The sequence below is a fragment of the Fonsecaea multimorphosa genome (genome assembly GCF_000836435.1).
Source record: "Fonsecaea multimorphosa CBS 102226 unplaced genomic scaffold supercont1.16, whole genome shotgun sequence".
In the NCBI taxonomy this organism is placed as follows: Eukaryota; Fungi; Ascomycota; class Eurotiomycetes; order Chaetothyriales; family Herpotrichiellaceae; genus Fonsecaea; species Fonsecaea multimorphosa.
In genome coordinates, this window is record NW_015971650.1 from 493,633 (window position 1) to 517,440 (window position 23,808).

The 23,808-nt window shown below is 53.4% G+C and overlaps 9 protein-coding genes across 9 annotated transcripts; 6 read left to right on the top strand and 3 right to left on the bottom strand.

Annotated features, from left to right (window-relative positions):
• Nucleotides 1–578: 578 nt before the first annotated feature.
• Z520_07831 (uncharacterized protein) lies at nt 579–4,628 on the bottom strand (the record flags this gene model as incomplete). Its single annotated transcript, XM_016778328.1, has 1 exon — nt 579–4,628. The coding sequence occupies one exon, from the start codon at nt 4,626–4,628 to the stop codon at nt 579–581; it is 4,050 nt and encodes a 1,349-aa protein (XP_016630688.1).
• Nucleotides 4,629–5,476: 848 nt separating this feature from the next.
• On the top strand, nt 5,477–7,694 carry Z520_07832 (uncharacterized protein; the record flags this gene model as incomplete). The annotated part of the gene is made up of 2 exons (XM_016778329.1): nt 5,477–6,859; nt 6,915–7,694. The coding sequence occupies 2 exons, from the start codon at nt 5,477–5,479 to the stop codon at nt 7,692–7,694; spliced, it is 2,163 nt and encodes a 720-aa protein (XP_016630689.1).
• A 1,019-nt stretch (nt 7,695–8,713) lies between these two features.
• Z520_07833 (uncharacterized protein) lies at nt 8,714–11,531 on the bottom strand (the record flags this gene model as incomplete). Its single annotated transcript, XM_016778330.1, has 5 exons — nt 8,714–10,455; nt 10,502–11,139; nt 11,190–11,275; nt 11,327–11,419; nt 11,487–11,531. 5 exons carry the CDS (start codon nt 11,529–11,531, stop codon nt 8,714–8,716), a joined length of 2,604 nt encoding a protein of 867 aa, XP_016630690.1.
• Nucleotides 11,532–12,076: 545 nt separating this feature from the next.
• On the top strand, nt 12,077–13,344 carry Z520_07834 (uncharacterized protein; the record flags this gene model as incomplete). Its single annotated transcript, XM_016778331.1, has 3 exons — nt 12,077–12,126; nt 12,172–12,268; nt 12,319–13,344. 3 exons carry the CDS (start codon nt 12,077–12,079, stop codon nt 13,342–13,344), a joined length of 1,173 nt encoding a protein of 390 aa, XP_016630691.1.
• Nucleotides 13,345–14,749: 1,405 nt separating this feature from the next.
• On the top strand, nt 14,750–16,746 carry Z520_07835 (uncharacterized protein; the record flags this gene model as incomplete). Its single annotated transcript, XM_016778332.1, has 2 exons — nt 14,750–16,186; nt 16,240–16,746. The coding sequence occupies 2 exons, from the start codon at nt 14,750–14,752 to the stop codon at nt 16,744–16,746; spliced, it is 1,944 nt and encodes a 647-aa protein (XP_016630692.1).
• Nucleotides 16,747–17,698: 952 nt separating this feature from the next.
• Z520_07836 (uncharacterized protein) lies at nt 17,699–18,047 on the top strand (the record flags this gene model as incomplete). The annotated part of the gene is made up of 2 exons (XM_016778333.1): nt 17,699–17,950; nt 18,033–18,047. 2 exons carry the CDS (start codon nt 17,699–17,701, stop codon nt 18,045–18,047), a joined length of 267 nt encoding a protein of 88 aa, XP_016630693.1.
• Nucleotides 18,048–18,072: 25 nt separating this feature from the next.
• Z520_07837 (uncharacterized protein) lies at nt 18,073–18,786 on the top strand (the record flags this gene model as incomplete). The annotated part of the gene is made up of 2 exons (XM_016778334.1): nt 18,073–18,519; nt 18,574–18,786. The coding sequence occupies 2 exons, from the start codon at nt 18,073–18,075 to the stop codon at nt 18,784–18,786; spliced, it is 660 nt and encodes a 219-aa protein (XP_016630694.1).
• A 990-nt stretch (nt 18,787–19,776) lies between these two features.
• On the top strand, nt 19,777–20,881 carry Z520_07838 (uncharacterized protein; the record flags this gene model as incomplete). Its single annotated transcript, XM_016778335.1, has 2 exons — nt 19,777–20,596; nt 20,751–20,881. 2 exons carry the CDS (start codon nt 19,777–19,779, stop codon nt 20,879–20,881), a joined length of 951 nt encoding a protein of 316 aa, XP_016630695.1.
• A 1,403-nt stretch (nt 20,882–22,284) lies between these two features.
• Nucleotides 22,285–23,619, bottom strand: Z520_07839 (uncharacterized protein; the record flags this gene model as incomplete). The annotated part of the gene is made up of 2 exons (XM_016778336.1): nt 22,285–23,279; nt 23,589–23,619. The coding sequence occupies 2 exons, from the start codon at nt 23,617–23,619 to the stop codon at nt 22,285–22,287; spliced, it is 1,026 nt and encodes a 341-aa protein (XP_016630696.1).
• Between the last annotated feature and the right edge of the window lie 189 nt (nt 23,620–23,808).

The following is a 23,808-nucleotide window of genomic DNA, read 5'->3' on the forward strand; positions in this document are numbered from 1 at the left end:
TCTAACTGAGGAGAAAAGAAGAAGAAATGTCTTCGTCACGATGCTACGAGGAAGACGATAGTACCAGGTCCCTGCTCGCCTGGTTTCAGCGTCTCTGCAGCCAATGGGGCGCCTGCAATCTGTGACGAGGATGAAACAACCACAAGCACAAGGGGAACAAAAGGAGAGAACAGCTTCAGCCACTACACCAGGTCAAAAGCTTCGAAAACGAATCTATTCATTACGGGGACTCTCATACTAATCGTCATGTTGTACAGCTGAGAGGTGATTCTCTGTCCAAGCCCCTCCGAGATATTCGGTTATCTTGATAGAGCACCTCTCATCACGTTGGACGTTCCTCTTTGGCTATGGGATAATGATATCTTGCTCTTTGCTCCATGCTCTAAAGTCGGTCGCCTTTTGATCTTTGGTCTCCGTCTGAGAATAATAGTAGATTGACTGAAGACTTCGGCCACGGCGGCTATCCTGCTGGCTGCACCAAATCCCCGTCTAGGAATGCTGCAATAACAATAATGCAATTGCTGAATCTCGATGGCCGAGTTGACTTCCTACTCGCAACCTTCCCTCCAAGTCAAACATCAATCCATGTCCCTGGGAAGCTCTTCAAGCAATCCTTGTTCGTCTCCTCTGCCAGCCTCGTAGGGTGTATGACCGCCACTCATTCCAGCAAGCTGCGGTCCGCTGCTTGTCTTCCATCCCATCATCCCTCCGCCGCCCCATTCGTATTCCTCTTCGATGTGAAACTGCGCCCCTGCCCTCGCACACCCATTGCCGCCCCTTGCAATGACAGCAAGATCTTCCATTTGCCGTGGATCGAAACGGAAGCCGGTGTACCGGGGGATAGGCATAATGTTAGGGTCTTCATCCCTTGGTCGCATGCTGCTGTCGAGGTGCGGATATAGTGTGGCAGGGACTTCAAGCGATGAAGACTCTGTACCTTTGCTCTCTTCCGATTCCATTGCCGCCGAAGACTCGTTACCGGCATAGAGGGACTGATTGTCTGCTTTTCCAGAATAGACTTTTGCCTCCAAGTCATGAGAAGAGTCTCCGACCACACACACTTCTTCGGCAGGTGTTTGGCCGGGTGAAATGGGAGTTTGGCACTGTTCGTCGACCAATGTAGGGGCTTCACTCGCAATAGCCGGCTTCGATTCAAGCTGAATATTCGTGTGGGCCTCATTTGTTGGTGGACTCACGAACCTTGAAAAGAAGGCCACTCGTTGAGTGCGGAGAAAGTCCAAGTTTGGACTTCGGGAATCATCTGGAGGTCGTTTTGGCGCTCTTTCGGAAACGCTATCATGGGGAGGGTGACTGTCAGGGGAAAGCAACTGGTCCGGTAGTGGATCAACGCCAGCAGAACTTGAGTAGACAAGTGAGCGACTACTGCGTTGAGTATCGTTTTCTGCCATCGTGTGCTGAGTTAACATCTGAGTTTCTATCTGCACTGCAGACGCTGCTGTCTGGCTGACCCCAGATGGTGGAGCTCGGTCGTTGCGTGCAATTTCAGATGAGGCTGTTGCAACGGATCGAGACAAGGGATTTCGCTCCTTGGTACTGCGAATAGTGCGCTTGTAGTATTGTCGTAATAGCTGGTTCATCCCCTCTAGCTCTTCCCATGTCATCTCCGGGTTGTAAGGAAACGCAATGTCAATCTCTGCGTATCGAGAGCCTGGATGATGCTCCCACTTTCCTGCACGTATGCGTGCATCTCGCCGTCGAAGCCAGCGGCCACCGCAAGTATCTCTGTCCCATGGTATGTCTAGCCCTACTGGGCCCAATGGTGCCCCATGTGTTGGAGTGTCACCTGTATTTTCTAGGGCTTTGGCCTTGTCCTTTTCGGAGGTGTCTGCCTCACAAGATACAGCCGCTTCCACTCTCACATCGGCATCTGGCGTGCCGTGGTTCTGAGCAACTGTCTTAGCCCTGGGCACTGCCATCCTGTCCTCGACAGATTGAGGCTGAACAGGTGCGACCCCGCTCTTATGTCCCCCATCACGATTGCTTGAAGGCCATGGTGGTCGCAGGGATTCGAGCTTTTCAGCGTGAGTGCGGTATGGTTTGTCGATGTACGGATTTGGTCGTCTCGGATCGTAGGGGCACTCTGCATTTAGTTTGCGTAGATTTGGATTTGAGATTGGCTTCAATTTGCCATGCCTCGCCTTCCGGTCTCTCCAGTGAAGCCAGCGGCCATCCTGGGTGTCAACATCCCAGGCAACAGGATTCCCTTCATGGTCATAGCCACTGGCCAGAGGCACTTCTGATAAGGAAATGAATACTTCCTCCGGCTTGGTCTGTACCTGTGGAGCGGTGTCATGAATACTCCCCTGCGTCTTTGCTTCATCAGGAGCATGATTGGGTGGGTCTTCTTCGTCGTCACTCTCGACCAATACCTTCCTGTGGCGCCAACTGTTTGGCTTCAATTGCGTGTTCCTGTCCTGGTAGTAGGTAGTCGAGGTCAGCTTCGACTGTGACGGCCAGCGCTCGCCCTCGCCAAACGAATGGGTTTCGGGATTCCCTGGATCAGAATTTCCCAACGTACCATCTCTAAGTGGATCCGGGAGCTCCTCATCCCCTTTCCGAAGCATTGCTTTCTCCTTAGCCTCCAATTCCTTTCTCATCTGCATTTGTCTTTCCTTGCGGGCTTCCAAATCTTTTCTCAACGTGTCCACGCGCTCCGTGACAGGAGTGAGAAGTTCCTCTGCAGGAATTTTCTGATCCGGGCCGATTGTGCTGATGATTGACCACGCTCGACGGAACTCGTCTCGTATAGCGATTATGCCGTGGTGCCCCACAGTACGTGCGACGTTATGTTCGATCTCGAAGGGGTCCTCGATTGCCACCAGATAGCGAAGACGGACTGATTTCTTCTGTGTCTGTTGCCACTTCGCCTCAGTCCACCCTTTGGCTTGCTTGGATATGAGACCGCCTTTTGTTCTAATTGAGATAACATCCCGAGTCCAATGAAAGCCTTGATAGGTTGCATAGTACTGGAAGAAGCCTCTCACCAATTGACCTGTGGACTCTCTGTTTGGGTTTGCAGCCATATCTTCTCGAATTTCCTTTAGACTTTGGGGATCCTGTACGAAGCGGACATCGAATCCCTCGAATAACTCGATTGGCTTATCTGGGTGCCATGAGTCGTCAATCTTGGCGAGATGCTGTAGATTGGGAATGACAGGTGGCCTCGCGACGTTCATCAGATAGTGAAGAACCATCAAAATCCAGCCATAGCTTGATAGAGTACCGCGATATGGCGTGTTGATGTCTCGGGTCTTGGCCCAGATCTTTACAAAGACGCCAACTTCTCTGACTCGCGGATCGAAGCTTTGGTAGAGTCGAAGCATGGACGAATTGTGGAGAGCCACGAAGTTGGAGAAGTTGATGTCACACTGAATGCCACAATCCTCGGTGAACTCTAGACCCTCATTGCCACGCCGGTCTTGTTTCGCAGGTGCAGTCTCTCCAAGTTTGAGGTCGGTCAAGGCCTGTTCAACCGAATCCACTTCTGTTGGGGGATCGTCCGATGTTGGTAGGTTTGACTCGACAACACCCGTTTCACCGCGAGAGCTTTCCCACGCGGCGCGGGTTTCCCGCAGATTCCGCAGCAGCTCTGGGGTTGGATTCTGACAGATGCGAAGGATTGGAACACGCGTCTGGGTGATAAGCCTGGCCCCAAATTCGTGGTCAAGGAAGGCTTTCTCCAAGATACGGCCAGTGTCAGTCTTGAAGTCCTGCTCTTCCTCCTCCCCATCCTCCGATGCTACCTTGGGTTCGTTCGCTGGCTTCCGGTTGACTTCTGTTTCTGGTCCTTGGAAGTCGGCTAGTGACAGAAGGAGATCCATGTCGGACCCTGCGAGCGCAAAGCCGTTGGCAAGACTGCCATAGCACTTCAATTTGACCTGGTCTTGCCTCAAGTCTGGATATTCGGCACCCAATGCCTGTTTCGCAATGCTCTCCAAAGTACGTCGGAAATTCTCCTTGACGTCTCTCTCCTCTTGCGTAAATTTGTGCGCCTCATACGCCGTTTTGCCGACGCTGGTGAGGTAATCCGATTGCATCATGACCAAATGTCGCATGGAGCGCTGTTGCTGCGCTGTGCTAAGGTGCATGCTATCATTAGGATTGTAGAGCTGCCCGTGATGTTGGGTTTGAGGTCGGCCATTCGTGCGAAATGCGGCAGGGTGCATCAGCTGTGGCTGGTGTTCTGGTTGAAAATGATGTTGTGGCCGACGCTGCTGCGCACCGAAAGAGCGTGGGCCTCGATAGTTCCCTCTTGCACGTTCTTGATACTCTCTGGGAGTGCCATGGTACGCATCGTTGAAGTGCTGAGGTTGGGGCTCCGGCGGATGCTGGAATCTTGGTGGATGAGGAGCATGACTCCTCCCATGAGGTGGTGGCTGTGCTCCAAGGGGCGGAAAAGAGTCGAGGTTAACAGTGAATGAGGAAGCATGTTGTTGACTGTTTGCACGATCTTGGTCTTCTTGGCCTTGGTGTGGCCAGGTAGATCTAGCTTGGCCTTGGCCGCGACGACGGCCGCCTCTTGCTCGAGGCGCAGATTGTTGAGCCAAGTCATTGAGTCGATTCCAGACGTGAGGAGAGAAGCCAGACTGATTCCCTGGTGCGTCCATGCTTTCCTGGTAAACTCGAGAACAAGAGAATTCAGATGAAGTTCACAAGATTCCGCAACCGCCGTGATCTTGGTAGGGAAGAGGTGAATCCATCAGCCCTGTACCACAGTCGAGGAAAAGAGACACAGGTGAGATGACACTTCTCAATCGAGGTTCAGACTTTGAATGCGTCTGTCAACAATGACTTGAAGTGAAATGGAAAAATCTTCGAGGCGCAGAGTGAATATCAACGGATGAAAGGGAGAGGGTTGGGTGAATCGAGTGAATACCTGTGAGTGAGTTGAAGTGCAAACCAGAGTTCGTCATTGCCGGCGAATCGCATGTGCAACTAGCGGTGCCAACGGGCCAGTCACAGAAGAATTCGCCACCGTAGGACTCCGTTTAGGGAGGAAATGATACCCCGGAGGCTCCCTCAACGGTTCCTAGGGTGCCTATGACTCTACAGTAGAAGCACTCAGGTACCTAAGTACCTCCCTATTTGCTACCTAGGTACCTAGCTAGGTAGCCGCCCGGCACTCCACCAGCATAACGGCCTTGGCATCAAACTGCAAGCCGCCGAGTAGCCTAGAGGTTAGCACCTGTGGCACCCGTGGCACCTACTGTGTACCGTGGTTTGGCACCTCTAGGCAGGGAAGTTGGTGGGGGAAACTGTGTGCATGACGGCCAAACCTGAAGCTGTCCTTGCATTCCAAAACACCAACACTCCGGTCTCTATCATCTCCGTTTCCCACCACTACTCACTCGATTCTCAACTCACAAATCACTGAATTACTTCGCAGCATTCCTTTCTCCTTCTTTTTACCTTCTTCGCTATTGATGCTAGGATATCGCAGGACGCAGAATCAACAATGAATCCAGGTTCAGCGCCCTCTGGCGGGCCTGCAACCCGTCCTCCTGGCGCAACTCCTATGATCAGACGCAAGAAGCCTGCTTCTGACCCCTTTTTCAAAGGCCCAAGGTTCAAGCCTGCTGCGACCAAGCCTCAACTGAACGGCCACCTCACTCCTCCCGTCAACGGGAACGTGAACATGAACGTCAACGGCCATTCACCTCCCAAGCCGCAATCCCTAACTGCGCTTCATTCGCGCCCTCTCTCTCCCTCCAAGGCAACTATTCCAGATCACGAGCGCGTGAGCGGCTTCAGCGATCCTCGGATTGCAGCAGAAGGAATATCATATACGGACTACAAACTGGTGACAACAAAGAGGGATCTGCTAAATGGGCTCAGGTATCATATTCTCCAGCTTGCAGGCGACAAACCCATAGACATTCGCAATGAAGCCGAGTTTTCCAAGCCAGTTCGTCTGCATCGACGCGATCCTCGCGCTCCGCCTCCGGGACAGAAGGAGGAAAAGAAGGAGGAAGAGCAAGCAGAACCAAAGGACGGGCTCAACGCTGCAGAGAGGGAAGATCTGAATCGGCGAAAAGAAATTCGGCAGAAAGAGCGTGAGGCGAATCTGGCGCAGATAGCTCCGTCCCAAAATACCGGCAAGAAGTTGAACTTCAAAAAGAAAACCCAGCAAGTCTTCAGACCAGACTTTACGGCCGAGGAGAAACGTCGGATCCAGAACAACTACGAGGAAAAGCTCCCATGGCATCTCGAAGATTTCGACAACAAACACTGCTTCATTGGGCATCATCAAATCGGCTCTGTTTGCTCCAACGCCGCCTTTGTCTACGAGCCGGCCGTGGATGCTTCAACTGGCAAGTTTCGGCTCATTCCCATTGAAAAGGTCTACCAATTCAAGCCGAAACGAGAAAACCTTCAAAAGATGACGATCGAGGAAGTCGAAGCCGCGATGAAAAAGGGAGGCTCTGATCCCGAGTGGCTGATTCGCCACCGAGAAGCTCGCATCCAGGAAGCCTTGAAGGAGCGCGCTGTAAGAGAAAGCAAGGCACTCTTTTCCGGCGCAGCTCGGACAACAACCGATGCAGGGAGGACTGGCGAGGAAGCGGATCTGGACTACGAAGACGACTTTGCCGACGACGAGGAGGGTGATCTCTTCGTGGATAAGGATGAGGATGAGAAGCTCGCAGAGAAGCGGATCAAGGAAGATCAGTTGCAAGCTAATTTCCTCGATTTCAAAGACCTTAAGGAGTACGATGAAGCAGAAGAGCGTGAAAAGCGCGAGGCAGAGGCCAGAAAGAAGAACTTCAAGGACTTGAGAAAAGCCCTGGAGAGGCGGGAGCGCAATTACAATCATGGCAGTGATTCCGAATATGAATCCTCGGTAAGTTCTACCCTTTGTGCACCATCCGACGAAGTAGCTAATACGTTGTGCAAAGACCGACAGCGAGGAAGAACGCGAGCGAATCGAGCGTGAGCGTCTTGCCAACATCAAGAAGGAAGAAGAGGCCGAGGCCAAGAAATCCGCTCTGTCCTCGGGCGCCAACACTCCCTCGGGTCGCAAAGAGAAGAGGGGGTCTGACCACGACGATGAAGGGGGCATGAAGAAGTCGACATCGACGCGTTCTTTGAAACGCCCTGGGTCGCCAAATCTTTCTGATGCCTCGGGCACGGATGCCTCGACGCGAAAGAAGAAGCTCAAGTCGAAACATGTGCCTTCTAGTCAACCCACGCCGGGCCATTCGAGACCCATGTCCCCTGTCAATTTCCCGCCCAGCTCCTCTGCTCCGCAGACATTAGACCCTTTGGCAGCGCTGAAGGCAAGAAAGCGCGCCGGTGCCGCAAGTCCTATAGGAGCCGGGTCAGACACAGACACTGACGGCGCTGCCATGTCCGACAGCAGTCGTGCTCGACGGCTCAAGCTCAAGATGTCGGCGTCTCCACCTCCAAGTGGCGCGGCCGGAACAGCCTCACCACCAGCTCAACCATCCTCGCGTGCAGCGTCGCCGACTCCAGTCTCTGCGGGAGGTAGCGTGCCGAGGCCGGTTGCATTCCCCTCAGCACAAGACATCAAGAATGCGATCCCACCCCAAGGCATAACTATCAAAGACCTTATGAAGGTAGTGGCGCATCCCAAGGACAAGCAGAAGGAGTTTGTGGCATTGGTCAAGGAGGTGGCGAGTTATCACAAGGAAAGGGGTGTCTTATTGCCGAAATAGACGTGGTCAGCAAAGATGCCACACGGGTATCCCTTGAGAAAGAAGGGTTAGGGCTCCGCAAGGTTACGGAAGTGGGCGTCGTGTCCAGTCTTGACTGATACGAGGCAGCAGCACCAGGCTTTGGTGAATCCAGCCTGCGATCATTGACATTGTCGCTGAAATGGATAGAGGCGGCGAGCACACCCCCAACCATTTGCCTTGTAAGCATTACATTGTATCCCATAGGCGATCAGATCAGTCTCCGGGCGCCGCCAGCGAACGGATCATCTACCATTCACTGGACATCATTCCATCACGGTATCAAAGACAGAGGAGTAAGGATGGCTTTCCACACACACACACACATACATACATACGATATGGGTTTAGCGGGCTGGTTACCCAGCTTGATACGACCACGACGTTTAAGACAAGACGGGCTGGGTATTATCGAGCAGAAATAAGATGAGAGGCGGTCCCGTTACGAGGTTTTTCTTTATTTAGTTCATTCCTAATCCGAAGAAACATCGGGCATTAAACACCTGCATCTCTTTACGAAGGACGCAATTGGAGCTGGGTTGGTTGATGAGTGGTCAGGTCCCTAATTCCAGGTCCTTAGGTATTGAGTCTGGCTTTGGAAGGCACTTATGGGTGGTATAGCCAGTTAAAAACACCTAGGGCTGGGAGGGAGGGTGAGGGTGTGTCTGCCCTAGGTAGTAGGAACCTAGGTCGATAGATACGGAAAAGATGATATGATTACTTCTCCCACGAGGAACAGAATATTGATATTGGTATTGAATGCAATGAGCGAGCTTGGGATGGATGATAGTATGTAAAGAATCGCTGTGCTGCGCTATATGAGATCTGATCTGTAATGTGGCTCCGCTGCAGGTGGTCATTCATTATATAGAGCAAGAATGCAGGGGCTCCCATAATCCAATGTCCAATTTATACAACTCTTCCCATGCGATCTTCTAACCTCTTTCGCAGCCCTTCTCTAGCAGCTATACCACTCCTGTCCTTCTGATAGGGAGGACTCATCAGCAGGCGGTATACCGACCACTGACCAACTTCGACCTGGTCGGCACCGTCTCCCAGCTCTCAACCGCGCCTCCATCATCGGCAAAGGGATCGCTTTCTTTGGCAACGAGCTTCTCCACGCCAACACCGCTGGCCGTTCGTCCAGAAATCTCGAATTTCACCTCGACGCCCCCCTTCTTCGCGAGGCCGCCTTGGGTCATGAACCGTACCAGGAGGCGCTCTTGTTCGGGCTTGATGGTGAACTCGTTCATGCGCCACACTACCGACGATGTCTTGCGACGGAAACTCGCACCTTGGGTTGGCGCCATCATGGCAGACATTGCTTTGCCGGTCCCTTCGCCGGTCGTATCGAGACTCACGCTGATCTGCACATTGCGGAGTGTCACTGGCTCGTTTCCAAAGACAGGATTGAGGCTGTACAACACAATCACGCTCACTTGTCCCTCGACGATTTGCCACGCTGGTGTGATCAATACTGGACTGTACTGAGCCAGATTGCTCTCTTCCATGTGCAGTTGGTACTTCAAGCAGATCATAGGCGTCGGTCTTCTCAACGACGAGGCCTGCACAGAATAACAGCCGGCTCGTTCCTCAGCTTGAGCTGTCGAGTCTTCAGACGACTTGATCTGGCTTATGAATATGGGGTTCGCGGCAACTTTGTCGAGCACTTCGAAATGTTGGATCCGGATCGTTTCGGTGTCTGCATCGTCAAGGCCGGTCGGGTTGCATGCGAGTGCCACTTCCCCGAGGACGAAGGACCTGCTGATGCCGGCTTCGGTAAACCAGGAGTGTACAGTTTCGATCACAGAAGCATTGAGGCCCGGCTCGTGCAAGTCTGGATGTGGGCTTGGGCCGGCCAGACTTCGGGATGAGTGCATTGAGGCCGTGTCGGAGCCCATTGCAGCGTGGTCGTCATGCAAAGCTGCGACTACTGCTGGTCGTTGCAGAGGGGATGCGAGGGTATTCTCGGGCGAGGTGGCGTTTTCTGGTATCGCCATGGGCGCAGGAGCGCGAGCTGTGTGCGGTAGTGCCTCCGAGCTGCTCGGGATGTACATCGTGTTTCGCACGTCTCTTCGTCCTCTTACACTGCCTTGGACACGATTAATGCCGGCATTTTGTGCTTGGGAACGTAGCTGGTTGGCCATGTTATTCATCGCCAATTGAGCCTCGCTTTCGTCTTCTTCAATTGGCTTATCCCGAATCATGAAATTCCGGCCCGACTCGTCTGCTGGGCCTGAAGCCAAGGCTGCCTCTTGCTGCGCCTGGTTGATGGGGTTCATGGTCTCAGCGACAGGTGGCTGTTGGAACGCCGCTTGTTGGTAGGGGTTATTGCTCCACTGAGGTTGTGGGGTGCTGATGTTGTCCGCGAGGCCAGGTTGAGTGGGAGCGACAGACGGTTGTGATTCTAAAGGACTTTGTGACTGGGTAGTTCCATTTGTCAAGGGCAGAGGCAGCGGTGGCTCGGACATGTCGCGGATGGGAACTTCTTGCCGTCGATCTTGGGAGACCGAAGATGTTGGTCGGTCCTGAGTTGCAGCTGGCGTAAGATCTTGTCCTGACTCTTCCAGATCCTGGAAGCTTCGTGATGAATCTCCTCTTCTGAACGGCACAAACCGTGTTCTCCTCTTTTCTTCCGTGGAAGAAGGCACTGGTGGAACGGTGCTCTTCCTTCTATTCATGACAGTACCGAGACGCTTGAGACCGCCCAGTTTGCTCTTCTCTTTGTGCGGCGTGTCGGGCACTACGACAAGTCAGTATCAGTCCAATAACAAGCTGATCGAACTCACAGGGCGCCAGTCTGTCTTGGCCGGCGAAAGAATTTGAGCGTTGATCAGACGTGCCTCGGGGCGGCGGCGGCGTTGGTGGAGCGCGGAGTGAGGAGCTGGTCGGTCTTCCACCGGCCGTCGCTGAGCTGAGCCTTCGCAGAGGACCAGGAGGTGGTCCTCCGGTGACGGCCCTGGCTGCAAATGTGTTGATTTCGTCGGCCGTCTCAACGTTGAGCAATGCGTTCAGACATGACTCGGCGCTGACCTTGTTCTTTTCGACGCAGTCCACCTCGTGTGTCTGGAACTGTGTGAGGACGTCTCGCAGAAGGTTGACTCGCAACTCATCCACCACTTGTAACTGTTCAAAGACATAAGGTGCTTGAGCTTCCCACTGACGTGAGGCATCTTCCACTGTTGTGCTGGCTGTGTCGGCCCTTCTTCCACCTTTTGCAGCCTTTCTCTGAGCGCTGGACAGGTCCTTGGCAATCGTGTTCAGGTTCCCCTGCGCGGTGTTCAAGCTATGCATTGCTTTGTTACGTGTCGCCCAATTGCGCAAGGGGGTCTCGACGTCGGTTTCGATCTTGGTCGCAAGGGTTTCGTGGGACGCCGCGAGGTTCTCAGTACCGGAGACGATGCGCTGCCAGGGCATCTGAAAGATGCTGTGCGTCGCATTTAGCAAGCGTAGACAATCGACCGGGACAGTGCATACCCAAGAGCAACAGCTCCATCCTGTTGCGGCCTTCGCGCAAGCTTCCGTAGACCCGCGACGTAGGCTTCCTCTAACTTCCGACGTTCCTGAGCGAGTGTCAATGTCGCATTCCAAGTGGCAGACGAAAAACGACCGACCTGAAGCCAATCGGCAATGTCATTGTTGATCTTTGTGATGAGAGTGACGCGGTCATTGAGGATGTTTACGGCTTGCTCCGGCTGCAACGAGGCCTGGCGCAAACAGATGGTGAGTTTCTCTACAGTCGGAGGCTCACGGGTCTTTGAGGGCCAGTCTTACCAGAAGATTTAGATATTCGGTCCGCTGGAGATCCGTATTGGACATTGTGTATAGATGATCCAAGCATTAAACACGCTCTATTCAAGTGAACAAACCCAGATTTATACCAAGACAAAGTGGCATGGCAGATACAAGACAAGAAATCGGAAGAGTGTGTGGAGTCGGCACCGTTGGATGAAGCAGAGAAGAAGGAAATGGTCTGGAAGCTCTTCGGTATTTGGCGGGTCGCGATTACATACTGCACCCAGCGAGGCCAGGTACGTATATCCTAGGGACCAGTAATAGGAACCGCTAAGAACCGACGACGAGGCCTTTTCTCTCTCCACATTTCGCTTCGGAGAATAATTGTCACAGGCTTGTCAGTTCCTTATACAATCGCCTGTCTCGGACCTACTCAAAAGATCCAGGATCCGTCTCTGCAACCCACTACGGAGCGCTGCTGTGATTGAAAGCTGCATGGCTGACACACGATCCTTCTCGCTGGCCGGGTAGATAGACTTACCTGTGGCTGCGTGAATGATGAACTGTCACACCATCGACAGGGTGATTTTCCGGCACTGATCACTGGCTTCCCTCGCGCATAGATCACCATGCCCGTGGAGATCAGTTTCACCGAAAGACTGAGCAATATTGTGGCTCTGTAAGAATAGCAGGCAGTGCTGGTATCTTATCTAACCTCAAGCAGGACGAATGCCTTCACTTCAGCAGGCAATGATGGAGACGCAGCTCGCAATAAGGCGAGAGATCTAGAGAGCGAAATCCTGCAGTCAGCTTCTTCTCCAGTATGCCGGCGTCTCAAAAGATCCTAGATATTCACCGCTGACCGGGCCAGGAAGAGTACCAACGACAGCTGCGAGAAGCCTTACAAGCCTCACATACACTCAATGCACCGCAGTCGGACGAGTCAGAGCTCCCACAAGAACCCGAGATATTGAACCATGACGGCCCCAGCTTTGGAGCTTACCAATTCGCAACTTACCATACAGACGGGCAAACGGCGACCATTTTCAAAGCGCAAGCAAAGGACAACAATGCCCCAGTTCGAATAGTGGCCTTGAAAGTTACTCATCCAGCAATGATGTCTCCGCCGCATAACTCAGAACGAGAAGCTCGGATGTTGGTCAAGGCGCGTCATGAGCATGTGGTGCCTCTCCTAGACACCATTCACGAATCGGGAGGGAAATTCATCCTTGTCTTCCCTTTCCTCAGGCAGGATCTGGAGAACCTGCTCAGGTCCGGCAGATTGGACAAGAAGCAGGCAAGTATGGTGTACGACGGACTCTTCCAAGCCTTAGAACATATTCACGCACTGGGCATGGTCCATAGAGACGTGAAGCCGTCGAATATCTTACTAAAGTCGATGACCGGACCAGTCTACCTGATCGATTTCGGCATCGCATGGTCTCCAGGTGACAAGGACTCAGAACCGGCGGATTCCAAGATCACTGACGTTGGTACGACTTGCTATCGCCCACCAGAGATCCTATTTGGTGACCACTCGTACGACACCTCCTTGGACATGTGGGCAGCGGGCTGTGTTGTCGCAGAAATCGTGAAGGACGGCCACCATCCATTGTTCGACGCTGGTCCCTTGGGGAGCGAGCTGAGTCTGATCAGGTCCATCCTTACGACTCTGGGGACGCCCGATGAGGACAGTTGGCCCTCTGCAGAAGCATGTCGTGATTGGGGTAAGATGCGATTTCAGAGGTACCCGGCCAAACCGTGGCATGCCCTTCTACCTGGGGCTCCTGAGGCCGCCATTGACTTCGTCTCCAAAACGGTGTGCTATGAGAAGACAAGGAGATTGACTGCCAAAGCAGCGATGCGGCATGATTTGAGATCTGTCATTGGAAGATGATAGTGACGTTGCGAGGGACGGCAGCCGAGGACCATTTTTGCCAGATCTTGAGGGGAAAAGCGACCTAATCCTCAAAGATCTTATCCAAAGACGGCACATTGGTGGTCAGTCCTCAAAGCAGGCGCTTATGGCGGCATTTCACTCGATGCGTTGCAACAACGGCGAGACTGATCGACAGATGATCGATTGCAGGACGGAGATCGAAGACAAGGCCTACCGAATAACAAGACAATTATTATCATTGCAATCTGACAGAGATCGAATTACAACGTGGAGGCATTCTATTTGGTGGGTGGGACGGGAGCGGAGCGATTTGCATGTGGACAAACGGACAATCTCATGGCCGACGAGGGAATTGATGGAAATATTGGGTGCTGATCCAGTGGAGGGAGCGTTCATCTTGTTGTTCCTTGTCGGCAAATCTCGCCTGCTGAAGCTTCTTTGATGTTTCTTGTGGCCACTGGTGACTGTTGAGGTACATAAGAGTAGATACAAGGCCCGGCCGCCGCCACAGGTCCCAGCTCTTCGTACCGATGAACTCTCTTTCACAAATAGCTACTAGCCAATAGTCGTTGAAACTGCCAAAATGATAGACAATTGAATCGAAAAGGCACATGCGGCAACTCCCAGTGACAAGTGTCAATCTTGTGCGACCTGGCGCTGTGGTGGCTTTGGTTGAAAAAAGGAGCAATCTCGCTCATCTCCCGCTAGAGCTGCAGGTACAGGGCCGCCTAAACTGCATTAGGGCCCCGGGCGTAGAGAGGCGTTAGGGTGGCTTGAGCTAATGAGGCCTAAATCCAGGCACACCAATCAAGTCTTCTAGGGATCCCTGCCCGCCTGCGTTTAATCAATCCGTTCCATCCCTCGCCCATGCCATGCCCTGGCGCAAATGCACCCATGAACTGAAACAGCCACCACAGCTTCAGTCAAAGCACTTTCCCTCGTGTCCTCTCTTATCTCACCACGGCGTCACTGCTACTCTGCCGCTCCTGCGCTCTCTCCACGCTTTCGCTTCTTCTTCTCCCTCTCACCTCTTCTGCTTGGAGCTCGTCGACGTCGCAAAGTCCATTGTTGACAGCCTTTCAATTCTTTCCCTCCCCTTCATTCATCCCATTATTCACTGCGTGTGCATTGTCGCCCCTCCTTTATCGACAATTCATCACCGGCCGCTCCTTTACCCTTCCACCCTCGCCGAGTCACTCCCTCAAACGATTCCAGCAGCGCTGTGACATACTCCTTTGTCCACTGTGGTCCTCGAAACAAACAGTCACAACAAACAGCGCAGTCCTGTTCGATACCCCTTGACCTACCGGGCGACGATCAAGAATCCGCCCCGAGCAGCTTTGCAGAGTTGTCACGTACACATTCATCAAGCCGAGTGCTGCGAACCGTGAACTCTGCAAAGATGAAGATGAACTTTCACGACAAGGTGGTGGAGCTGGCCAGGCGTCAAGATTCCATCACGGATGGAGGCACTGTTTATTCCGTTGTTTATGTCACGGCAGAGCCAACCTTTACGGGTGTCATTGGAGGCTATACCACTCTGACTGGTGACGATGCTTCTGCCACCGCGACAACTTCACAGGAATCCAGCCCTAGTGCAACCGCCACTTCTGCAGGCTCATCTTCTCCCACATCGTCCGGTGCCTCGACGGAGAGTGTTGCACCGACCACTGCTAGTCCCCTGGTTGCGCCGACGACAAGAGACAATGCCTCTGCAACCGCATTCTCCTCCGGGTCAAACACCGATAGCGGCGCAGTAGCGGCGGCTACCACAACCCCCGATTCCTCGTCAAGCTCGAGTTCTGGCATCTCAACAGGTGCGAAAGCAGGTATCGCCATTGCCGTCATCGCCATCGTTGGCCTTGTCGCCGTCTTCCTGCTGTGGCTGCTCGGGAAGAAGAGGCGTGAGCGTGAAGCACAAGCTATCGGAGACAATGAGAAACGCAATCCTGGTTCTGGCATGAGCAGCACTGAGATGGCCACGAGGAGTCCGCCCATCAGCTCAACTGCCCCGCGAATAAGTCTAAGGCCTGTTTCTCGAATGTTGCCCGAATTCATGGGATCGTCTTCTAAGAGCAGACTCAGCGCCGGCAACCTACTCACTACCATTGGAGAATCGAATTCTGCCCCTGCTGCCGGCCCTGCTCGAAACTTGAGTCCCTCGCCTCAACCACGCGGTCCAAGCCCGACTCGCCTTCGAGGCCCAAGTCCAACCCGCCAGTCTCAGGATGACAATCCGAACAACCCATTTGCTGATCCTCAGAACCCATTTGCAGACCCCGAGAAAGCAACTGCTGGTCTAGGCTTGGTTAGTAGCTCTACGTCCAGTTTGAAATCAGCACCAGTCGCTCCTGTCATCGCTGTCACTGGTGTTGCTGCTGCTGCTGCTGCTGCTGCCGCCGCCGCCGCGCCCGCACCGATCACCGAACCCAAGGCGACCCCTGCTCTTCGCGAAGGACCAACTGCCGCTCCGGCTCGAAAGCCGGTTACCGCCTCTATTGCCCCTCCTTCAGCTGCAGCACCAGCTCCGGCCCCGGCCCCGGCCACGGCCCCGGAACCCGTCTCTGTCCCAGCCTCTGTACCTGCTCCTGCTCCTGTCCCGGCCCCAGCTCCCGTTCCTGTTCCTGTTCCCGCTATCCAGCCCGCGCCAAAGCAGGCTTCTCCAGCTTCTTCAGCACCCGCTTCTCCAGCTCTGTCCTCCGCCACCAATCCGGGATCCGAATCGCCTCAGGGTAACGTTTACCGAGTCCTCATGGATTTCACACCTTCTATGGACGACGAACTGGAGTTGAAGAACGGCCAACTGGTTCGCCTACTGCACGAGTATGATGATGGATGGGTAAGTGTCAGTACTTGTGTTGCATTGGACAGCTGAACTAACGTGAGTCCTAGGCGCTCTGCATCCGACTTGATCGATCTCAACAAGGTGTGGTTCCTCGAACATGCCTAGCTGCCAAACCATCCAAGCCTAAACCATCTCATCTCAACCAATATGCTCGGCCACCACCACCACCCGGGGGTCCGGGGTCCCGCCCTATGTCTCCAGCTGGTGGCCCACGGGCTGCCATGGGCCCTCAACGCCCCATGAGCCCTGCAGGGAGACCGATGAGTCCCGCAGGGCGATCAATGAGCCCGATGGGAAGGCCAATGAGTCCGGCTGGAATGCGGCGACCGATGAGCCCAGGATTCAATCAGGGACCGAGATCGATGTCTCCAGGCCCAAGAATGGGACCGCCGGGTCGAAGTATGTCCCCTGGACCGTACGGTGTTCGCGGTGGCCCGCCACCAATGGCCGGAGCAAATCGACCCAGGAGCAACTCTGCGAGCAACGCGAGGGAGAAGCGCAACTCTCCTGCTGGTCCCTCGAAACTAGGGCCTGGCTCGGGCATGGCTTTCTAATTCACAATCTTCCATATCTCTTTCATGTTCACAGCTTCGTCGATGAGATGACCGTTGCAGATCGGGTTTCATCATGGCCTTAGAACATGCACTTTACGATGAAGAACAGTATCGTCGACAGCTGTGGACTTTGTGCCTGGACTTGATCTTTCTGTGCTTTTAGCTTTCCAATTCGATGTCTTTGTCCATTTCTGGAACAAACTGTCGAAGACTTCGTGCTAGCAAAGAGGTCTGGCTGCTGTTTAGCGGATGGTGGTTTAGATGCTGGAGAACAGGCGTGCAGGCGAACAAGACAAGATATGTCTTATGCCGGGATAGATAGGTAATACCCATGTGAATGAAGATCGCTTACGTTTGAGAATTCCTTGTTCTGAATCTGCCGTCGACCAACGATGGTCCTGCTACACAAAGTTCTGTCGTAGTTGGTGACTGTGACTTGTTATTGTTCCTGAATTGCAATCAATACGGGAGCTAAAGTAAGCTTCTTTTGGCTAACCAATAAATCAATCTCGCTTATAGCTTATATTGGCCCTTTAGGGACACAAGGAACTGGGGTGCAGTGTTTGAACTGCTTAGATGTCCTTGGAGTATTGGACACAGCGGTATCTCTACATCTGATCTGGTGCTCGCCTTGTCGCTATTCCGGGGAAGCATTTGTTCGGTGCCAGACTGTGCTATACACAGACTGTCGCTGCTTTAGCGGTGTTTCCAGTCTAACCCACAGCCTCAAATGTTTTCGCAGACAGTATATATATCTGGAATGTTCATTCATCCTACCACCCTCTCACTCACAATGTCAAACAATAAAAACAAAAAAATATATATAAATGAATCCATTCCCGATGATTGAACTCGGTGCGTGATTATGGAGTCGCGATCGCACCACGGCTGCCCTTGGGTCTCTGCGCTTCAACAGAGTCGCGACGAGAAAGGCGCTGCGGATCGCTCAGCCATGAACGGCAACACAATGTCACTCGTCACCTTCAACGCCGACTCTGAGTCGCTCCTTGTACATGGCAAAAATCCAGCATCAGCCGAAGAAGCTTCATCCTCAACTGCTGAAGAGCAATACGAGACCAAGCTGCAACAATTCGTGCTTTCGCTCCGCCATTCGAGCTGGCAAACGACCCGACCGAATCGAGTTCTTCCTTCCTCTGGAGCAGTACAGAGATTCCAGCAGATCGTGCGCAGCGAGACAGATTTGGTAAGCGAAGCTGAGGTACACGACTTTGACCTCCAAGGCTGAACCCCCTAAGACCGAATCATTGCTGACTTGTAAGCGACAGATACAACAATCCTAGCGACCACGAAACCCTTGCACTCAGGATGGATACCTTCAAACACGATCACATCGTCCAATTCTTCGAGAACCGCGTGACGCGTTTCGTGCAGCGGGCACGCCACCATAAAGACGCCTCTGTTGCCTTTTTTGCTTCATTCCTTGTGCCCCTTGAGGACCTTGCAGAAACCAGCTCTATCGAGTATGCGTCCGGGGGCGGCGAGGGCCAGACTGAGCGCCGTCCCGACTTCACTTTCTCAAGCCACAAGAAGTCTACATACGCAATTCTGGTGGGGGAAGCGGTGGCAGGGCCGGCCACACTAGCTCAAGAACTCCTCGCGCGAGAATACATCGAGTCCACTAAGGGTGGCATACGAACTGTCATCGGCATCGATCGCGATCATCCGGCGGGGACGGGGGCACGTCTGTCGGTCTGGAGAGCCAAATTTGGCGAAGACCGGAAGTTCCAGGGTGTCGCTGACGCCGACAGCGTGGTGAGATGATAGCATTTCCACCTATCGTATCCTATTACTGACCATTTCAATCAGGAAATCCGAAGCAAGTACGGCATCAAAAACCCCAAGAAGGTTCCCGTGGGGCTCTCCCTGTCTCTTGAAGACTTGGCCGTTACCGGGCCAGTGAGCAGGGATGCAGCAGTGGTTCGATCTGCGACTATGAAGATTGGTGTGAATGACCTGTTTAGGATGTTGCAAATGGCTGAGCGGCATGAGAAGGCAAAGAAAGCCCATAAGGCGAAATGAAGCTGGAGAAAAGCTCTGCTGGTAGCCGTCACGGCGCAGCGACGAAGAAGGATTTCATCACCGAGGACGATTGATAGCGCAGATCCACAATGCACATTCGCCATGACGGCCTTTTACATATTCCCGCGGGGCTGATACTGCTCCTCATACCTTGACCGTTGCGTGCGTCTCACCTCTACCAGGGAAGGTGTCTTTCTATTGTTCCTCATCCAGGGCGGGCATGGAATTTTGCTCAAACCATATCGATCGACTCGCCCACTCTCGTATCCTCCTTCGTGTCCTCCTTCGTGTCCTCTCCAGTACGTCGGCGACGTTGCCGCGTCGCTTTTATTATGGCTTTCATGTGAGCCTCAAGGGTGTGATGAGAATTACTAATTCGAGAAGCTGGAGAAGCTCGAGGAGCATCTCGTGAGGACCATGTCTTATCTACCTAAAATAAATCAGCTATACGAGATCTTCTTTCTCTTCAAACGCCGCCACCAATACCATGCGTTTCCAGATAAGTGAGATACGCAGTACTGCAAACGGATAGCTGAATCATCGATGGCGATGGCAGTCAGGCGCAACCTGCCACCCTGCATGTTTTCATTGGTTTTTTAATGAGATATGGCCGAGCCCTCGGGTAGCGACAGTCCTGCCAAGGATTTGGCATTTGGCTTGTCGTTGTGGCATTTGACCATTCAGCTCGATGCATAGCACCGAAGCGATCATCAACAAGCCCACCGTTTGCGCCGAGAAAACCTTGCACCACTTGGTCTGTTCAAACTTCGGGCCTTAAGTGTGGGGTGGCCTGATATGGCGGTCCAACGTCGTCCATGAGATGCTACGAGCTGAAAACGGGTTCCAGCCCTGGGAACGCTACATATATGTAACAAATGAAACAACGAAGACATACGAGGAGTTGGCTCTTCTACAACAATGATCCATGAACAATAAGCCCCTACTAAACCCTCTTTGTTTGTCTATCAACACCTCGTACCGTGTTCGACCATGACCTGCCCCCTGCCTCCCGTCGACCTCGCGGGTCTCAAGGACAAGTGCGTGCTGGTGACCGGAGGAGCATCAGGTCTGGGGCTGGAAACGGCACAACTGTTCGCCTCACACGGCGCCTACGTGACCATTGCCGATGTGCAGCCTCCGCTGGACGACGAGACCCTCATCAAGGCAGGCCAGCACGTTCAGTACGTCCACTGCGATGTGAGCGATTGGGACAGTCAAACGGCGGCATTTCAAAAGGCAATCTCCTTTTCGCCTGCAAAGGCCCTCGACGTGGTGACTACCTTTGCCGCTATCGATCCGCTGGAAAATCTCATCGACCAGGTCAAATCCAGCATCAGCCGGGAGGAAGTGACGCTGGAGACGATCGAACGGCCGGTAGCACCCTCACTCCGGTGCATCGACATCAATCTCAAGGGCTCGTACTACTCCGCCGCCCTGGCGCTGCATTACTTTCAACTCAGGCCTCAACATCCACCTTCGTCCTCTGCCGCTGCTGCCACCACCGCAAAGGGAACTCTGATATTCATCTCCTCCCTAGCAGGCTACCTCGACGACGACCACTCCATCGTCTACACGACTTCCAAATTCGGCACGCGGGGCCTCTTCCGCGCCCTGCGCCGCCGGGCCCGCGACGAGCTGGGCGTGCGCGTCAACTTGGTCGCCCCCTGGGCCGTCAAGACGCCCATGACGGCACCAATCCTGAAAGCCATGGAAAGCATGGGCATCCAGGACGGCAAGGGGATCACGTTTGCGAAAAAGGAGACTTGTGCGCAGGCGGTGGGGAGGATCGCCCTGGATGAGACGGTGCATGGTAAGTAATTAAGATTTTTCTCTCCGTCCTCTTACATGTTTTTTCTTGGGTTGTTCACGATAACATATTTTTATCGTCTTTGTCCTGCTATCTCATCAAATAGTAATTTTTGGGGGGCCGAGGTCGCAAGTTCTAACACTGGTTACCACTCTAGGACGAGCATACGCCATCATGCCGGAAGGGGCATTCGATATCAAAGACGACATCGAGGGAGGGTATGGGGGCGAGGAGTTGAAAGTGCTCATGTCGTGGAGGAAGGCGGCGGGAGATTTCCTCCAAGGTTAGCATAGCAGCAGGAGGAGGAGAAGATTTTCTATAGAAGTACACGATGACATGGTTCAAGCCTGTAGAGTCTGTTCACAATCACCACATCTAAGAGTTTCTCGCCGTGTATATATACCTACCCAAGGAATGCTCTGGATATCCGATCGGAGGAGCGCGAGGCAAGGCTGATATCCCAAGCGGACATCCCCAGCTCCCAATCACTAGCCCAAGCCTTTACATATCCCCACGCCTACCCACGCCCTGGTCTCTTTCTCTCTTGGTCACTTGTGCGAACAACCCTCGTAAAATAGATATCCTATTCCATATCCTTTCCCTCTGTCGTTTCTCTCTTTCTCTCTCGTCGCACCAAGGCGCATTTACGCCCACAATGTCCGAAACAGACGCCGGCTTCCTCGCCGCCGTGGAAGAGGCTCGACAGGGTTTCGCGGAGGGAGGCGTCCCGATAGGTACGGCATTCACGCCTTGCTATTTTTTTTTTTTTTGCTTCTCCAAGATAAGGTATTTGCGTTGGGTTGGGTTGTGTTGCTGTGCTGTTTGGTACACACACTCCACACTCGATGCCACAGAATGGCCACGACGGGGACGCAGAAAGTCCAAAAAGATGAAGATAGAGAGCAAGACGAAAAGAAAAGACGAGAGTTGTTAATTTTGAGACATGAGAGGAACAGGAGCATGCCTCGTCTCCAAAGACGGCAAGATACTCGGCAGAGGCCACAACATGCGCGTGCAGAAGGGGAGCGCAACATTACACGTACGTATATATGACCTGATCCTGTTGAGCGAAGCGCAGCGCAGCGAGACAGTATACAACCTTCACCCTCCCTCCGTCCCCTTTTTTTCTTTTCCACCCTTCTCTGCCTGCTCTAATCCTGATTCCTGATCTACCTATTGAAGGGCGAAATCTCCGCGCTCGAAAACTCCGGCCGCCTGCCCGCATCCGCCTACGCCGGGTCGACCATGTACACGACGCTGTCCCCTTGCGACATGTGCACGGGGGCCTGCATCCTGTACAAAGTCGCGCGGGTGGTCATTGGCGAGAACAAGACCTTCGTCGGCGGCGAGGCGTACCTCAAGCAGAGAGGGGTCGAGGTCGTGGTGCTCGAGAACGAAGAATGTAAAGGGTTGATGGCGAGGTTTATAGCGGAGAAGCCTCACGTTTGGTACGTTTCTCTTCATCTCTCTCCCCCTTCGGGGGTCCTTTGGGAGATTTTTTCTATTTCGTTTCTTTTGGCGTGTGCAGAGGAGGAATCTTTTGTTTGTATTTGCTGATACTAAAAGTTGCTACCTACCTAGGAACGAGGATATTGGGGAGCAATGATATGCAGCGAACTTCAATTCAACCACTTGCTTGCTTTGCGAGGTATGTGTCCTTTTTTTTCACTACTGCTTTCTATGCAGTACAGCTACCGAGTACACCTGTGGATCTCCTCAAAGAAGAACTTCAAATCATCCGGATTCACGCCTGGGGTCACGCCATGCCCCAAATTGGCGATCCATCGTTCCTTTCCTCCTCCAAACCCCTCGACCATGTTCTCGACCACTTTCGTGATGGCTTCACGGCTCCCGTAGAGCACTCCCGGATCAGCATTACCCTGCAGAGTGACTCTCCCTCTCGCGATCTTGACTGCCTCCTTGGGATCGTGCAACCAGTCCAACCCCACAACATCATAACCCAAACCGCATAGGTCGTCTAGAGCGTACCATGCGCCCTTTGCGAACACGACCATAGGAACGACATCTTCGCCCATCTCCCTTAGCCGCTTGGGCAGGTTCTCTGCGATATAGCCGAGTGACGGCAGACAGATTTCCTTGAACGACGCCGGTGACAACTCCCCCGCCCACGAGTCGAAGACTTGCACAATCTGTGCCCCCGCAGCCACCTGTAACGCGAGGTACTCGACGCAAATCGCGGCCATCTTTATCAAGAGCACCTTGCTCTCTTCCGGATACTTGTAGACCCACGTCTTTGCTTCCCTGAACAGTTTCGTCCCGCCTCCCTCCACCATGTAACAAAGCAGCGTCCAGGGCGCGCCGCAGAACCCAAACAGCGGCACCCGCCCGGCCAACTTCTCCCGCGTCATTGTGATGGCCTTGTACACGTAATCCAGCTCCTTCTTCACATCGACCTCCCTCTTCACAATCTCCTGGTACTGTTTGTCCGCGGGGCTGCGGAGCGGGTTGGGGAATTTGGGCCCCACGCCGTCGACCATCAGCACCTCCATGCCCATGGCCTGCGGGATGACAAGGATGTCGGAGAAGATGATGGCCGCATCGATGAGCCCGTCGTAGCGGTCGATCGGTTGCAGCGTCAACGTCGAGGCGATCTCGGGGGAGCGGCAGCATTCGAAGAAGTCGTGTTTGCCTTTGGCTTGGTGGTACTCGGGAAGATAGCGGCCGGCTGTTGGTTTGTCAAGGCGGGAGGCAGAATGTCAGCAGAAGCTGGGAAATAGAAAGAGAGAGGAAAGATGGCGGGTGGAGAATAAACAGAGCTCAGATCGGGGATGGAATTGAAGTAGAAGGAGTTAGGGAGGCGCGTGTGCATTGACCGCCAAAGCAGCAGCAGCAGCAGCAGCAGTCATAGCGTACCTTGTCTCATCACCCATATCGGCGGCCTGTCAACTTTTTCTCCTGTACATCTGTTTCAGTGGGAGGGCAACTCCGGGGTTGTCGTGCTGCTCGGGTGTGAATGGTGTGTGATCAGTCTCACGCACCTCGTGCGGCTCGAAGGAGTCGGTCATTCTTCAGAGACGGCCAAGACTTCTTCATCTTCGTGAAAGCTGTAGCAATACAGCGCAATTACTTCTCCAACACTGAGCCGTATTTGGTTGAAGGGAGCCTACAAGCCACCCTGCGGTTCGTATTCGCAAAAGTCAATGATGCTGTGTGGAGGGGCATTTATTTTGTTCGGTCTAACTGCGCCGAGGTTT